This window comes from Pipistrellus kuhlii, unplaced genomic scaffold (genome assembly GCF_014108245.1).
Source record: "Pipistrellus kuhlii isolate mPipKuh1 unplaced genomic scaffold, mPipKuh1.p scaffold_m20_p_22, whole genome shotgun sequence".
In the NCBI taxonomy this organism is placed as follows: domain Eukaryota; kingdom Metazoa; phylum Chordata; class Mammalia; order Chiroptera; family Vespertilionidae; genus Pipistrellus; species Pipistrellus kuhlii.
In genome coordinates this window covers 2,340,816-2,359,051 of record NW_023425521.1, presented here as the reverse complement: position 1 = coordinate 2,359,051, position 18,236 = coordinate 2,340,816, and the positions used below count along the sequence as shown (strand labels likewise).

The window sequence follows — 18,236 nt, the reverse complement described above, 5'->3', positions numbered from 1 at the left end:
GATGCAACAAGCTGTGCAGAAGATCTGGCTACGACGGTGAAGATGGCTACACTACACAACAGGTTTTCAGTGAAGATGGAACAGCCTCATATGGAAGAAGATGCCATTTAGGACTTCCATAGCCAGAGAAGAGAAGTCCATGCCTAGCTTCAAAGGCAGGCTGGCTCTTGTTAGGGTCTAATTCTGATGGTGTAAATTGAAGCCAGTGCTCATTTACCATTCTGAAAATCCAAGGTCTTTAAGAATTATGTTAAACCTATTCTGACAGTTAATGGAACAACAAAGTCTGAATGGCAGCACATCTATTTACAGCATGGGTCGCTGAGTATTTTAAACCTGTTGAGACCTGCTCAGGAGAAAAATAGTAATTACCTACTCTTTTTGCTCTCAAGTGACATTTTATGCATTAATTTGAGAGAGAGAGAGAAATATCAATTTGTTGTTCTTATTTATGCATTCATTGGTTGATTTTTGTAAGTTCCCTGATTGGAGATTGAACCCACAACCTTGGTGTATTGAAACGACTCTTTAACCAACTCTGCTACCCTGCCAGGGCTCCAAAGTGGCTTTTAAAAGAATCAGATGCCTATTCTTGTATATGAGGATTTCTGGTGCCAAGAATTCAATAATCAGATGCAACCTTATTATTTGATGTGACCAATAAATTGCTACTCTGTTATATCACATGTATATTTATGGTTCAAGACTCACTGGGCGATTATTGTTGTTAGCTGTTGCCATTTTTTAATTTGACAGTCTGAGGAAAAAGAGGACAATGACTAAATAGGTATTGCATGTTTTAAAAAATCTTGGAGCACACTGGTTGAAAATTGCTGGTCTAGCTATTGGCAGTTTTAGAGATGAAAATTAAGAACTCATCTGTTGTGTGTATTTTAGCACAAACTTTTAAATCAACTGATGTAATCTCTTTTATGGAAAGTGACACACCTAGTTTATGGCAAAACTTGAATAACAGGATGAGCTTCTGATTCAGTCAGTGTTCTTACCATCATTATTGTTAATCTTGTTAGCTAACATTGTAGCTAATAAATGTGTCTCAGAGAAGTGGAGGACTCCATTTTGACACAAACGTTTAGCTTTTCATTCTAAAATAAAATTACCATTTCTCAGGGCTAGGTTTTCATTTTTCAAATCCCATTTGCCAGATTTTGAACTAAGGTCTTTTAGGGGGTGTATATAAGTGCTGTGTCATGTATTATTAATTTCTTCTACTTTTAAGATTGAACATTATTCACAATCCCAGAGGAAAAGAAGAGACTCGTTCGGGATGTTTGACGGTTATGATAGCTGCAGTGAGGACACAAGTAGCAGCTCCAGCTCTGAGGAGAGTGAAGAGGAAGTTGCTCCTTTACCTTCTAATCTCCCAATTATCAAAAACAATGGACAAGTCTACACGTACCCAGATGGCAAATCTGGCATGGGTGAGTATGAATGCCACAGCCTGCGCCTGCCATACAACTCTATGTTTTTAGGGTATGTTTTGATTTCATATCTTCTGTCATTTCCCTCTCAGAATTTTTTAAGGGCAATTTGAAGAAACGTATAGTTCTAGAGTAGATCATTGGGTTTGTGCTTGATCTCTTTGTCTAACAGCCACCTTTGGGTGGAAAACAAGTAAAACAAAATGAAAAGAGAAGGCAGTTGAGAAACTCAATGGGGACTTAAATTTTAAGATTAGATAATGAAATCTTATGTGACTGAAAGTGTGTAAGCTAATAGACTTATAGATTTGAAAGAGACTTTTCCTCTATGACAGTTTCTTACAAGTTTTCTGTTTTAATACTTTCAGTGGTTAGGTATCTAATTAGTGAATATTCTTTATATTTAACCAAAATTATCCTTGCTCTAACTTTTATCTTTTGATCTTTTTGTGGTTTTTAAATATGTTTTATTGATTATTTTACGGAGAGGAAGGAAGAGGGATAGAGAGTTAGAAACATCGATGAGAGAGAAACATCGATCAGCTGCCTCCTGCACACTCTCTACTGGAGATGTGCCCGCAACCAAGCTACATGCTCTTGACAAGAATTGAACCTAGAACCCTTTAGTCCACAGGCTGACGCTCTATCCACTGAGCCAAACCAGTTAGGGCTGCTTTTTACTTTTTTATATATGTATTATTGATTCCAGAGATAGAGAAACATCAGTGATGAGAGAGAATCATTAATCAGCTGCCTCCTGCACACCCCCTACTGAGGATTGAGCCCAGAACCCAGGCATATGCCCTGATTAGAATCCATCTGTGACTTCCTGGTTTAATGGGTCGACACCCATTTTAAAGGTACACAGATAATTCTAATTTTTGTATGGTGACATAGTTTTAGCATGTCTCTGGCATGCACAGTAACCCTAGTTGCCCTAGCCATTTCTCATTGTAGCACAGTGATTCTTCAATATCCTGCTCACTTGTTTTGGGGGATATTTTAGATTATGCAGTAATAGGGTAACAACTTGTCCAAAACCATCCTGGATTTAGAATTGAAAATGCCTCAGGCAAATGGTTGGTCACACTGTGTGATTAGGGCAGAAGGCAGTTCTTTTCTCTCCCTTCTTTTCAAGACAGTATGTTTCCATTCATACCAACAAAATTGCTTTAACATTTTTTAAAACATAATACTGAATTTACAAATAACTGAAACCCTTTGATCTGTACCACATAAAATAAACCAATTTAAACCGGTCATGTGTGTTTGTGGTTGATCGTTTTTTTAAACCAAGATATAAGGCTTTGAAACTCTTCAGTAACCTTTTTTTTTTTTTTTTTTAATATATTTTATTGATTTTACACAGAGAGAAATTGAGAGGGACAGAGAGTTAGAAACGTCCATGAGAGAGAAACATCGACCAGCTGCCTCTTGCACACCCCCCACTGGGGATGTGCCCGCAACCAAGGTACATGCCCTTGACCGGAATCGAACCCGGGACCTTTCAGTCCGCAGGCCGACGCTCTATCCACTGAGCCAAACTGGTCCCGGCTCTTCAGTAACCTTTTACTTACTAAATTCAGCCATCTTGTGCCCTGCCTAAAGGCTCAGTTGGTTGGAGTGTCATCCCTTACCCCTAAAAGATGACGGGTTTGATTCCAGGTCAGGCACCTGCCTAGGTTGTGGGTTCAATCCCCAATCAGGGTGCTTACAGGTGGCAACTGATCAATGTTTCTCTCTCTGCCTCTCCCTTTCTCTCCTCATCCATCCCTTCCTGTCTTCTCTCTCCCTTTCTCTCTCTCCTTTCTCTAAAATCATTTAAAAATAAACTTTAAAAAGGAAAAAAAGAAAAAGTATGACAAATCCTCAACAACAAAAAAATGAAAAATATAAGCAATTCCACTCCTGGGTATGTTCCTGTTTATCTTTTTTGAACTTCAGTTCTTGTGACCCTTCTTTCTGTTCTGCCTTTCACATTATTGTCCGTTAAGCTAATTTACAAAAGATGCACAATAGTGGAGTTTTGTTGCCCTTTATTAGTTAATAATAGAGCATATAGTTTGTCTTGTCCCTGAACAGGTCTTGAGAGAATTGTTCTTTTGCCCTTTGAATTTTTCCAAGAACTGGTTTTTTAGGTACCAATCTCTACAATTTTTTAAAGGCTTACAGTGTATTAATACTTTGTATTAATCCTCAGTTGTGTTACACCTTTCATCTTTTGTTTATAATCCTTTCAAACACTGCAACTCATAATGTAGATGAAAATGCCTGGCACCTGATGAGCACTGAGGGAATGAATCTGACTTATATTTATTTGTGTCTTTTGATCTCTTTTAAAACCTCTCAGACCTTCAGTGCTCGGAGCCATGCCATCAGATCCAATCTTTTCTCTAACTTTTGTCCAGGCTTTTTACCATTTGTATAGCAACAGATAGAATAAATTTTCTATCCTTGAGAAGGAAAATTTTAAAATGAAAACTTAGGTAATTGGAGAAATTATTAAGCTGTTAGATTAAAATTGATTTTATACGTGATCAGGACACCAATCTTTTTGTTTATTAGCGACCTGTGAAATGTGTGGGATGGTTGGCGTGCGAGATGCTTTTTACTCTAAAACAAAGCGTTTCTGCAGTGTTTCATGTTCAAGAAGTTATTCATCTAATTCCAAGAAGGCAAGCATTTTGGCCAGACTTCAGGTAACGGTACAGAAACCTTCTTATTCTTTATATCGGTTATTTCTATGGCTTTCACTGTGTATCTGTCATTTGTGATTCACCGCACTCCACTCTGCCCCATTGGTCAGTTACCATTTTACACCCCACATTTTTAGGAAATGGGTCTGCTCCAATGTGTGTTCCATCTGTAGAATTGACAACTGTTACACATAGACAAGGCATAGTATCCAGGATAAACTGAATTGTATAAGTGGGTTTAAAAAAAACCTTTTTCTAAATAATTATAAATTTAATAAATACCTTTTATATGCAGAAATTGAAGACATTTTCTTTTGTTTTCTTTTGAGTTAACATTAAGGTAGAATCTTTCAGCATTTGAGGGGATATGATTTCACTTTGGTTTTATTTTCCCAGCATTTTTGCTTTGTACTTTTGATAACAACCCATTTGATACCTTGCCCAAATGTATTTGGTTAATCCAACTAACCTTTTTGAAAAATGTTCATGATATAGAAGGAAAATCATATTTCTCTGTATATCAGTATTTACAAAATAACTGAAGAGTTGACCATTTGTTTTAAGTTTTTACTATTGTAGCATATAAAAGTTTTAAAGGCATTGCACATCTGATTTTTTTAATATATTTTATTTTTGTGATCACATTCTTATTCTCCTTTAATTTAATACTGTGATCATTACATAGCACTGAAAGAATTATTTAAGTCCCCCAAATTAAGGAAATACATCACTAAGATGTATTTCTATATTTCAGAAAGACAGTGCCTAAAGATCCTGAGCATTGGTCTGTACCCAAATGGATGGCAGTTTGTCACACTGTGAATTTGGCCCATGATCATTTTGTCATTGATCTTTTTCGTTAGCGCTAAAGGTATATACCTCAGTCACTTACTCTTTAAACGTTAAATTATCTTTTCTTACCATATAAATAGCAATGCTTGGCAACCTGCATGAGTGAATAACCACTGGTTTTATCTAGTAAAAGAAAGAATCAAGTATCCACCACAGCCTATATTTTAACATCTTGTGGGATGTAATTTTTTATTAACATATTAATTTGCATATTGCTATTTTTGTCTATGCCAGCTCTGCTACCCATGTTAGATATCTACATTGTGCCAGAACTCCAGAATACATTTCTCAAGTTAAAATTCCTTGTATGTTCCCTCTGCTTTAATAATTTTCTAAACCCTCGATGTTTACTTAAGCAGAATGAGTAGTATGCAATCAGATTAGTTTTTGATGGGGTGGGGGGAGGTGAAAAGAATCCTATTTACTTAACTCTTCTTGTTTTAGGGTAAGCCTCCAACAAAGAAAGCAAAAGTTCTTCAGAAACAACCTTTAGTTGCTAAACTAGCCGCGTATGCTCAGTATCAAGCTACCTTGCAAAATCAAGCAAAGACTAAAACAGGTAATGTGGGTGAATTTAATAAAGGTGAAATAATTTGATAGATTCATCTAGTTTTAATTAGTGACATTGTAAGTTGGTTTCTAGTAAACTAAGCTATTTCTGTGCCCTATTAGCACATGACTGTTTTGATTTCAGTAAATTATTCTAGAAGAGGATATTCTAGAAGGTCCCGTACTTGTGACATCCTCTTTTATAATTAATGGTTTTTATCCGGTTCGTATGTTTTATGTATTGTTCCTCAGTGCTTTGGATGGAAGGGAGCATTGTGAATATAACTGGCAAAGAAACAGGACATTCAGCAGGGATTGGGTAGAAGTGAGTCTTAAGAGGAAAGGACCATTTCTAATAGAATATTCTCTGGCCGAGAGGTAAATAGGGAGTAAAGTAACGAAAATCCTACTATTAGGTGGTAGTTACTGGATAGACTTCACCCTCAGGTTCACGTAAGAACTGTGTGGGAATGAAAACAGAAGTAGCCATAGCCATGTTAGTTATGAACACCTGCTCAGCTGTTCTTTGCTTCTCATAACTGGAGAGCTCTTAATTCTCTTCCAGAGGAGTAAATGTTGTATATAAAAAAATATTTAACTGCTATTTGTTTGCCAATGTGATTGATGCCAAAATTCATGCTCATCTAGAGAAGTCGTTTAATCTTTACAAAAAAACACACCTTTAACGGTGATAAATTCATTTTATATCAGTTCACATTTTAAAATAATAGCCTTTTTAAAGATAAAAGACTTGAGAATTGTAATATATATAAATTTATTTTTATTTCAACAGTAATCTCTATGGAAGGTTTCAGCTGGGGTAACTACATCAATAGCAATAGCTTTATAGCAGCTCCAGTTACCTGCTTTAAACATGTGAGTATGGGATTTCTCACCTCAAATTGAAATGCTTATTTATTGCTAAATCTGGAGGTACAATAACACCTAAGCATCTTATCCTTAGATCTTTATTTTATACCTTGTAATGGAAATGTGTTTTTATTATACCTATCAGTAGTTAAAAAATAACTTCTATAAATTTTATAAGTAAAGGCTTTGAATAAAGAAATTGCAATCTGAAATTATTTTATGCAAGGGAAAATACTAGTCTCATCCAATTTTATACAAAATCAGCAAGTTAATATATTGCTGATTTTGTATAAAAAGTTATACAGTGGCAATGTCATGTGGTTCAACAGTAGAAATCATCTATCATGTATGTTACCTAAATCTTTGTGATTTGACCTGATAATTCAGAAAAGAAAAGGTTTTTCTTTCAGTTTTATATTTGTCTACAAATGTAAAAGCACCAGAGCACAGAAGGAACCATTAGTAATACAGTATTGTGGGCTGACATATGTGGGATATATATCATGCATAACCTTTTCCTAGATTTTTTTTAGCAATTAGATTGTTACAAAGCATCAGGAATAATTCAGAGTTATGTATAAAATGTATCTGATGATAAGTTCTTTCCTTTTGATTCTATTTCTTTTTGATTCAAGAGCCTGTGATAAATTATCTGCAATTTTTCCCCTACAATGCTTTTGTAACCTGACTATAAGTTCAATTTATATATAAAGGTTCTATCTGCTACTGACCATTTATAAAAAAGATAATTTAGAAAAATAATAAATGAAATTTTGTTTACACTTAACATTTCATTAAGTTAGGGCTATACTTTTAAATAATAGTACAAGTGTTAAGCCCTTAGTCCTGGTGGCATGGTAACTATCTGAACCAACTTAAGTGGAATCTTAGATACTTATCACAGTGGAAAGTAGGTGATTTATTTTACTGTAATGTTGATAGTGGTGTCACATTTGTGAGAGCTATTAAATACATGACAACAGTGTTAAAGAGAATTATTAAACAAATCTTTAACTGTCCTCTTGGGATAGGTTCTTCTGGTACTAAGAAGCTCAGAATTAGTTTGTTTTCAGTTGTAATAAGTCTTTCATCCCAGATTCCTGGAACACTTGTCTCTGGTCTCCTGAATAGCCTTTATTCTTTACTATCTTTATTTTAATACTGGTTTTTATGTTTCAATATCATAAGCCATGTCTAGCTATTTTATGTAAGTAGTCAAAGATATTTTTTAAATAGCATATCAAAAACCCAATTTCATGTTTTATTTCACATCCATGTCTTTGAATAATAAAACTATATTAGCCAAAACCGGTTTGGTTCAATGGATAGAGCGTCGGCCTGGGGACTGAAAGGTCCCGGGTTCCATTCCGGTCAAGGGCATGTACCTTGGTTGCGGGCACATCCCCAGAAGGGGGTGTGCAGGAGGCAGCTGATCGATGACTCTCTCATCGATGTTTCTAACTCTCTATCTCTCTCCCTTCCTCTCTGTACAAAATCAATAAAATATATTTAAAAATAAAGAAATAAATTAAAACTATATTAAAATTCTTTGCAAGAAAATCTTAATTATAATAATAAAATTGAATTTCTTTTCAACTTTGCTTTATTAAGATTAAAGTATTATCCTACATAATAAAAGGGTAATATGCAAATTGTCTGTTTGACCGGGGTTCTACCAGGGTTAGAGTTCGACCAGGGATGGGGCTGGCCTGCCAACCTCCTGCATCCCTTCCCCTAGGCCAGCCGAACCCCACCCATGCATGAATTCATGCACCAGGCCGCTAGTTATATAAAATGGAACATCCGTATCTTCCGGCGTATAAGACGAATTTTGAAACGAAAAAAAGTCAACCAAAAATCGGGGGCAAAAGACCAAAATTGCACAAAAATTACCTGTAGATCTTAACGGCAAAGTAAGTCTTTTCTTTGAAGTGGGGGGTAGTCTTATACAGCGAATATAGGCTTAAGCCTATGTTTTAACTGTAAAATTAGGGGGTCGTCTTATACGCCGGAAAATACGGTAGTTTAAATCATGTTATCAGTAATAATGTTGTGGCCCTAGCAGGTGTGGCTCAGTCGGTTGGAGCACCTTTCCCCATACACTAGAATGTGGTGGGTTTGATTCCTATTCAGGGCACATGGCCAAGTTGCAGGTTCAATTCCCGGTTGGGGCACTTTGGGAGGCATCTGATCAATGTTTCTATCTGTCTATCTATATCTCGGTTTCCCCCTTTACCCTCCCTCTTTCTAAAATCATTTTTTTTCTTTTTTCCTAAAATCAATTTTAATAATAATAATACAGTAGACTCCTTTTGCATGCAGAGACAAGGCATCTGTCACCAAATGCCTTTCTGCTCCACTCATCTTTCTTAACTGCCTTCTCCTTACCAAATAGGAAAAAACTTACATTGGTAATTTCTAAATATGTATTAATACTAATGAGTTTGCTTTGTGGCTTAACCAGCATCTTCATCTGAAACCATTTGGTTTAGGAGGTCACACCTCATGCTGCACTTGATTTGGGGTGTTGTTTAGAGTTGACTCTTCATGGTTCTCCCCCTGAGATAGGTTTCTTGGTCTCCAACGAGGGTTACTCGCTTTGGCTTTAGAAAACCTACTGTCGGGATCAGCTGGAAACGTGAGATCCGCCCTGCACTGGTTCACCAGTAGGGCCTGCTTCCTCCAGACTCTAGATTCTCCTGGTCTTCAGCTTGAGCACAGGGTGGGAGCTTTCCCTGTTGGGGGATTCTTTATTCAAACATAATCCTTAAAAACATCCAATATGGCCCAAGCTAGTTTGGCTCAGTAGATAGAATATCAGTCTATGGACTGAAGGGTCCCAGGTTTGATTCCAGTCAAGGGCACATGCCCAGGTTGACCCCCCACTAGGGAGCATGCAGGAGGCGGCCGATCAATGATTCTCTCTCCGTATTGATGTTTCTATCTCTCTCCCTTTCCCTTCCTCTTTCTCTAAAAAGAAATCAATAAAAATATACCTAAAAAACAACAATAACATCCAGTGTGTAATGTGGAAGCAGAGTTGTTCTGATTGAACCAGGAATTTGGGCGAAGGGTGGTGTGATAATTGCAATATTTATACATAGTGCTTTTTACTCAATTACATCAGCATTTGATGTTTTTTATAATTTAGCAATGGAGATCAAACTCGGTTATCATTAAATATATCTACCTAAAAATCTGTATATTATGGTTGCCACATTTCTGATATATCTTTTTCTAAGTGGTAGTTTTCAGACCCCTTTTTTTTTTTTTTTTTTTTTTTTTTAAAGCATTAGCATTCCCCTTTTCCCTAATAAACATAGCTAGGATAAGAAAAAGCTGTTCTTAGTGTCTGAAAGGGGGGAAGTGTCAATTGGGGGAAAAAGAGACATGTAAAACTTTAGACAATAAAAAAAATAGAGGGAATAAGGACACGTATGTAATACCTTAATCAATAAAGAAAGAAAAAATTTTAAAAGAGGAGGGCTGGAATGGAATGGCCAGGGCCTTAGCCCTTGGCTCCCCCTTCCTTGTCAGTCCCTGAGGTTGGAAACCACTAAGTTAGACAATAGCACTTTTAATTCTAAGTCATATGGCACAAAGCTGTGAGTCATCTCTAAAATCATTTAGTTCAGCCCTGCCCCAGTAACTCAGTTGGTTAGAGCATTGTTGCCATAAAGACTGCAGTCTTTTAGGTTGAAATGCTCCTATTTCCCAGGATTTGCCTTATAAAACCAAGTAAAACGTTCCCTCAGTATTATAGCAGGGGGCAAAATTGGTCAATATCAAATGTACATGAACCACACGAAAGCTAAAATCTTCCTCCAGTTATGTGTTTGTAGGTTTCATATTTCTTTTTTTTTTTTATTAAATTGTTATCTGTGTACATATCTTACCATTGCCCCCACCCCATACATGCCCTCCCTCCCCAGAGTTTTGTGTCCATTGGTTGTACTTAGATGCATGTATACAAGTCCTTCAGTTGATCTCTTATCTCCCCCAGATCTCCCTACCCTCCCTGCTATAATTTGACAGTCTGCTTGTTGCTTTACTATCTCTATACTATATCTTTTGGTTCATCAGCTTATAATGTTCTCCATTATCCATAAATGAGTGAGGTCATGTGGTGTTTCTCTTTCACTGATTGGCTTATTTCACTCAGCATGATGTGTTGGGTTTTGTTTTTTTTTTATCCCTGGACTATATACTCTGGTGTCCTGTCGTTGTGATCACTAAAGCCAGAAATGCTGTCACCCTGCTTTTCCCCCCTTGAAAATAGTTTTAGTTTTCTATTTTTTTAAAAGGTCCTCTTTACATGTGTGCCATAACTTTAAAGCTGAGTTTATTATACTTTCTCATCCTGCCTCCACAAATAGTAGCTGTATATCTCTCATGGTATTTTCTAACCCTTTCTTTGCAGCATGTATCACAATTATATTTAAAAATTTTAAGAATAAAAGAAAAACCTTGATCACACATAGGCACTTACTCATTGAAAGCTGAAAATAAATATGACTTCGCATTCATTTTAACGATGTTAGAATCTCCACTCTGTCATCCGAGAAGGAAATAAAACTTAAATTAGCGTCCGGCTCTTAGTAGTGCCCAATCTGAGTTAGCTACTGTCTTGCCACAGTGGTTCTCTCCAGGAAAGCAGTGAACTGTAATATAATAAAAATCACCAGTTTTAAAGAAAACCTAAGTAATCTAGATTATTTTCTTAAACAATATTGGTTTAATATGTTTTTTTAGTCATGTACTGTTTTATGTCTTTCAAATTAGTAACCACTGCTTTTCCTTTCTATGTGCACATGGCATTCTTTTGTTTGTAATCCTTTCACCCCAAACATCCTGTTTTCCTTTTGTACTTGCCTTGCAATTCCCATCTCCCAGCTGCCACCACCCCAAAAAATAGATTCTAGTATCAAAAGTGAATGGGAACGATTTTTTTTTTTTTTTTCTGTTTCTGCTTCCTGTTAATTCTGGCAAGTAGAGTATTTAGGAGTTCTAATTTCTTCCTAGTTAGTTTCCTATAATGTTTTCTCCCTTTTTTAGCCAAGTATTTTATCTTTTTCTACTTGATGCACTTTAGTAATCATAGGCCTATTTGTCTTAAAATATTCTAATGATGACTTTTTCTGCATTTGCCATATCATCATTGGGGTTGATTTTTTTAATTTTTATTACTTATATGCAACTTCAAGGCTAACCTCTGCCCATTTAAATTCTGTTAATATTGAAGATTGTGTGCGATTATCAAAAGTTATAGGTTGGACCTGACCAGTGTGGCTCAGTGGTTGGAGTGTCCGTCCCCAGACCGAATGGTTGCGGGTTCGATTCCTAGTCAAGGGCACATACCTCGGTTGCAGGTTCCCCAGCCTGGTAGAAGCGAGTGTAGGAGGCAACCAATTGATGTGTCTCTTCATGTCAGTGTCTTGTCTGTCTGTCTCTCTCTCTCTTTCTCTCTCTTCCCCCCTCTCCTCCCCTCCCCTCTTCTCTCTCCTACTCTCTAGAAATCAATAGAAAAAATATCCTCAGGTGAGGATTAAAAAAAATTATAGGTTGGCAGCTGAATGGAAGGAAATCAGTATTTCTGTTGTGAATCGTCTTATGTGCAGTGAATCAGCCCTCTGAGCGTCTAAATACTAGCCATCCAGCTACTGGACTGTCTGGGAATGCTCTTGAAGTGCAGAAAGTGCAGAAAGGCTTCCCGTCGATGATTTCCTGCGGACAGTCAGGTGGAGGCTATGCGTTTGTGCTGGGGAGCCTCAGCACTGGACGTGGCGTGTCCAAGGACCTGATGATAGCTTACCTTGTCCTCCCAGATAGCCTCGAGCGGCCCGGAGCAGGAAGTGGTGAAGCAGATCTTCCTGGTTTGGGAGGAGCCTGAGGTGGACCTCTCGCCCTGAGTCTGGAAGGTAAATTTGTTGTTACCTGTAAATTATGGTTCTGCTAGTTCATGCTATGCCAATCCAGACTTTCAGAGTTATCCCTCCTGCCAGCAAGAGAAGACAGATGACTTGGATGAAGATGGCTGTCAAGCCCTGGGTCATTTAGTCTTCCACACTTAAGAATATTCATTTTAAACAAAAGGGCAGCTATATCTGTAAAATTACCTTATTTCAACACATCGAGCACATACTATGCAATGGCTGTAGTGCTCTTTTTTGTTGTTTTTTATTCTCTTTTTTCTTAGAGTAAACCATATGGATTGGTTTAAGAGGGTCTAGCAGAACCACAAACTTACAGGCAAGAACAAATGTCACTTTCTGCTACTTTCTCCTATACCAATCCAGACTGTAGGGACCAGAACATAACATCCCCTGCTAAAGTCAACATGAACTTTATTTTTTAAGTGAGCGTATTGGTACTTTGTTTTCTTTAATAAAATGTGACTAAAAGTTACTTTCTCCAAACAATTGTTAATACTTTTTTTTTTTTTAAATCAGTGTGACATTGTCATATCTAGTGCAAAAAGGAACCCTGTCTGCCAAATGTACTTAGCGATGTGCCAACATAAACCGCAACTGCTCAGCAATGCCATGCCTCTTCTCAGTGAGAAATAAGCCCATTCTATAAGATTTGGCAGCCAAACAAAGAAGGGTGAATGACTACCCTACTTTAATTCAATACATGCATTTAACTACACCTGTATAATTGGTCCATTCTCACAGAATTGAATACATGGTCTTTGTGTTAATTTATCTTAGCTTAATCTATGTTACCTATCTTCCTCCCAGCCTCTCCTTTTCTGATCATATCTGCTGGCAATAGGGATGGCCCTACAGTCTAGAGCGATACAGGGGGAGGTAGCAGAACCCGAAGAATCCAGTATTTCAATTTTTAAAAAAGCAGAAAGAGATAATCGTGATGGATGTATTATTTTTTGCACAGCTCAGGGAGGTAGTTACATGTATCCTTCCAGAATCACACCTAGTTAAGATAGGCCACTGTCTTCAAGTCTGTTTGCTACTTCAAGCAATAGCCATAAGTGGATTCTGGGTTTGGTGCCAGACTTATCCTCGCTCGGCATTGTCTGACATTCTCTTTCTCTCCTTGAGAAGCTCCGTAAAAAGTATTGAGAGGCTAGGGTTCGAGTACTGTTTTAGGCTAATCCTCTTGCTGGGTTAGCATTTGCCAATGTATGGAAGGCTTTGCATGGAAAGGATTGCCCAGTGTTCAAATTGGCTAGATCCTTTGACTCCTAGATTCTTTGTGTTTACTCATCTTTGAGCTTGGAAGCTGTTTTGTCTTTTCCTGATTCGCTCGTATTATCAGGTCTTTAATAGTCTCACCTAATTATGATCAAGGTTCTGAATTATATTTCATGGAGCTGATATCAAAGGCCACAAAGACTGTTTGGTATGATCAGCATTTACATTCCTGAATTCACTCGTTTGATTTAATTTACCATTGAATATGCTCCAGATAATTGTAAATGGCCTCAAGTTATAAGGATTAAAATGTAGTAATGGAAATTGTAATTTAGAAACATGTGAGATTTTGGAAAATCCTTTTATGATAGTCAGTTGATTGGTTTTTCTGAATCCTCATTTTAACCTTTTGGTCCAGAGGCTAGTGATTACCGGTTCTAACATTGAAAGTTTTCTCTTTGTTTATAGTAATTTCTGCATGATAAATTTAGAAATAACAAATTCTATAACAAGTTATTATGGTATGCATCTTCAAAAACTCTTCAACTCCTACTTTTAGATAACCGTACCCAGTGCTTTTGCCACATGTCTGTTTAATAGGCTATATTTCTGTTCTATGAATTTAACTAAGTAGAAAATATAGATATTTAAGTTTTGTTTCTCCTTTGTTATTGGAAACCACATTGCTGATGGGAATTATTTTTCTTTCTGCTCTTTGGTGAGATCTTTTAAAATTAGAGATTAAGCTAAAAGTGTATTCAGTACATATTAAAAATAATGAGTTTCTTAAATCAACTTTATCCTGTGAAACCCCTCAAGTTGTGCTTCAGTTTTTATTATACAAAAATTGCTGCTCAAGTCTTATATTAGGACAGTATTGAATTTTGATCAACATGGATCTATTCTAATATATGTGAATCCTCTTCATCTTGAGCTTGACCTTGTCACTGGATTTTTACAAATAGAATTCTGTGAATTTTTAAAGAAAAGTGAATGAATTAAATGGTATCTTTAGCTTAATAACTTTTATTATTGATAGAAATGCTTAATTTTGAATGGTATGTTTTAGGATTTATGTTAATAAGATGATAATTTAGTAATTTTTATATGACAGGCACCTATGGGGACCTGCTGGGGTGATATCTCAGAAAATGTGAGAGTAGAAGTTCCCAATACAGACTGCAGCCTACCTACCAAAGTCTTCTGGATTGCTGGAATTGTAAAATTAGCAGGTGAAAAGCACGCATCTTGTTCTAGAAAATGCCAATTATGTTTGTAACGTTTAAGGAAACATACTACTTGTAAATTTTGCAAATGTTGCCAAATAAATAAATATGGTAATAGGGCAGGGGTTGGCAAACTTTTTCTGTTAAAAGCCAAACAAGTATTTTCAGCCTCTTGGGCAAAACATTCTGTCACAACTATTCAGCTCTACCATTGAAAACAGCTGTAGCAATACACAAATGAATAGGCATGCCTGTGTCATAGCCACTGAAATTTGGGTTTTATGTAAATGTCGCCTATTATGAAATAATATTTTATTATGAAATAATATTTTTTCGATCATTAAGAATGTAATGGCAGACTATAAAACATCAGGCCAGCCCTGGCCAGTGTGGCTCAGTAGGTTGAGCATCATCCCATGCACCAAAAGGTTGTGGATTTGATTTTAGGTCAGGGCATGTGCCCAGGTTGTAGACTTGATCTCCCGGTGATGGGTGTGCAGGAGGCAATGTTCTCCTCTCCTTGCTGTTTCTCTGTCCCTCTCCCTTCCTCTCTCTCTAAAAATTGTTTAAAATATTTTTAAAAACAACAATAAAAATCAGATAGATCTGTGAGCCATAATATAGTTTGCCAACCCCTGGAAGAGGAAAATACTTTGAAAAGTAACACACAATAAAGGTATTAAAAAAAAAAAAAAAAGGTGACGAGTCACAACATCAAAAGTAAAATAGTATTGATAATTTCATGTATCTTGAGTTCTTCCTTTTCCTTCATTTCCGCTACTTTTGTATCCCTGACCCATAAACCTTATTGCTCAGGAAGTAAATGCATTAGGTATTTCCTCTGTTAGACTCTGTAGGCAGGTGATGTGCAAAGTGCAAGACTTGGTGTGTGGTTTTTTTTTTTTCTGTGAGCTTACATCTGCCAAACATTAAAAAGTTTATGACAAGTGGTGTCATAGGGCACTGTAGCACGTTAGGGGAGGGACAGCCACTCAGATAAGAAAAGTTACCCTGAGATTACTGGAAGAGGTGTCTTATCCTGCTCTTTCTAGTCCTATCTCCAGAACTTCTCCCCCAGTCATCGATGGACTGAACTTCCCTAAAAATGATCTTAATTCCATTTTTCCAAAGGTCTTTAATGCACAAATGAACAGGCATTTCTCTATTTTTGTTGCTCTTCTTCAGGACCTTCTAGCTTTTTTGTCCTTAAAGGGTGAAGATGGTCTGCATTCACAGCCATTTGAGTTGCACTGTATGCCAGTGACCAAATCTTTTGTTGCTCCCCAATATAAGTGATCTGTTCCAAAGAGATTACTCTTCCTCCGCCCTCATACAGTGTGTTCTCTGTCATCTCTGTGCCTTTACTTACTCTCACAATGTCCCATGCTTTGCACTTGGCATGTAACCAATTCATTTCCTACCTTTTCCTTGAAATGCTTCCCCTGCTTTGTAAGCATTCTCTAAATGCTATTCTTACCCTCTATAACATAATTTAAAACATATATTGTTGTTTCTGTCCCAGGTGTGTAAGTCAGCTGCATTTACTATCCGAGAATTATTCTGCCTTCCATCTCTGATTTTACATTTCTGTTTTTTTTCATTTTTCATTTTCTAATTGCCTCATATATCTTACTCTAAGCCACTTAAGTGATTTCTGAGAAGTGAGTGTGGTGTTAATCATGAACTCTAGAGCTCAGCAGCAGTTAGCAAACTCATGAATTATTCTGTGACTTACTGCATTTTAAAACTAACAATATAATGCTATAAATTTTTATCTTAGATATTAACGTGTAAATGCTAGCTAAATGTAGCTCCTGGCCTGAAATACAAGTTTATTTGGCCACTTTTATTCTACTAAATACCTTAAATTAAACTTTTAATCTATTTTAACATAAGATTTTATTAAATTATAAGCAGGTTATATCTTATACTTTTATTTCTACAAAATACAGCTTCCTATTTGCTTAGTGCATACAGTTTTTTAAGTGTTTTCACTGACTTTTATCTGTGTTTACTGAATTTCTTTACTTATCATTTTCAAGTCTTATTTCCAAATAAACAGGACAGAAAAATTTAGACTCTTGAAGTAGCTAAATCCCAATTACCCAAGAATAATTGGTTTCCTGTTGAGCTGAGTAAAATAATGTCTTTGAAATGTGTTTTATCTGTGTTTCTCTGACTTGAAAAGATTAACCATACACAATCATCTTTCTTTTATTTTCAAAACTACACATTCTAATAGAACTTTCCCAACTCTGTTTTCATGTGAATTTCTGTTTTAAAATTTAAGAATCCATGGATAAAACTGAAATATATCCTAAGGAGGAAGCCATGCTCTGAGAACAGTAAAACTGATTGTGTTGAACAAATGGTTCTCAAAGTCTGATCTGTACACCAGGGGCAGCAGCATCTCTGGGGACTTGTTAGAAATGCAGGTTCTCATCTCAGACTGACCCAAGTTCTACTAAATCAGAACCTCAGGGGTGGGACCTAGCCACCTGTCTGTTCTCAACCCTGCAAGTGTTTCTGTTGCAGATGCACGCTAACGTTTTACAGCCATCCCCAGCAGCTAGATCCTGTTTTATTTCACTTATTCTCTCCTTACGTGGTGATTAATTTGTCGGTTTCAGGTTACAATGCCCTTTTAAGATATGAAGGATTTGAAAATGACTCTGCTCTGGACTTCTGGTGCAATATATGTAGTTCCGATATCCGTCCAGTTGGCTGGTGTGCAGCCAGTGGGAAACCTCTTGTCCCTCCTAGAAGTAAGTAGCTTACTTGTCCTTACTGTAATGTCAGTGCACATATTCAAATGCAGCTTCACTCACAGTAACATTAAGGTGATACAGAAATTAAAAGTGTATCTTTTGGGTGAAACCGGTTTGGCTCAATGGATGGAGCGTCGGCTTGGGGACTGAAGGGTCCCGGGTTCGATTCCAGTCGAGGGCATGTGCCTTGGTTGCGGGCATATCCCCAGTGGGGGGTGTGCAGGAGGCAGCAGATCGATGACTGTTTCTCATCGATGTTTCTGACTATCTCTCTCCCTTCCTCTCTGTACAAAATCAATAAAATATATATTTAAAAAATAAATAAATAAATAAATAAAATAAAAGTGTATCTTTTGGTTTTAGTTAACTTAATTGCTGACAAGACATACTTGTTTGTTTTTGTTGCTCTTCTGGACCTTAATAGTCTAAATTGCAAGGAAATTTGTTGCTGTTTTTTTAAAACAAATACTTTATGCAGCAATTCACTCTTCGCTGAAGTGTAATTGGTTATTTCTTCCGTTTTAGCTATTCATCATAAGTATACGAACTGGAAAGCTTTTCTAGTGAAACGACTTACTGGTGCCAAAACACTTCCTCCCGACTTCTCACAAAAGGTAAAGATGGGATCTGAGAAAGGGACTGAAGTGCCAAAAGATAGCTCTGCAAAAAGGAGTCACTT

The 18,236-nt window shown here is 36.8% G+C and overlaps 1 protein-coding gene across 17 annotated transcripts in view; it reads left to right on the top strand.

Moving 5' to 3' along the window:
- Positions 1 to 18,236, top strand: part of MBTD1 (mbt domain containing 1) — a 48,249-nt gene that overhangs the window by 11,320 nt on the left and 18,693 nt on the right. For 8 of the 17 annotated variants that reach the window (XM_045586137.1, XM_036450790.2, XM_036450779.2 and 5 more), the window contains 7 exons: positions 1,241 to 1,442; positions 4,008 to 4,147; positions 5,435 to 5,549; positions 6,333 to 6,415; positions 14,678 to 14,795; positions 17,420 to 17,554; positions 18,083 to 18,171. In XM_045586137.1, coding sequence (XP_045442093.1) covers positions 1,289 to 1,442; positions 4,008 to 4,147; positions 5,435 to 5,549; positions 6,333 to 6,415; positions 14,678 to 14,795; positions 17,420 to 17,554; positions 18,083 to 18,171 — 834 coding nt within the window. In that variant the 5' untranslated portion in view covers positions 1,241 to 1,288. Of the gene's footprint in view, positions 1 to 1,240; positions 1,443 to 4,006; positions 4,148 to 4,892; positions 5,010 to 5,434; positions 5,550 to 6,332; positions 6,416 to 12,067; positions 12,328 to 14,677; positions 14,796 to 17,419; positions 17,555 to 18,082; positions 18,172 to 18,236 lie in introns of those variants that run through there. The other 9 variants (XM_036450785.1, XM_036450791.1, XM_036450782.1 and 6 more) reach the window with 4 other exon arrangements.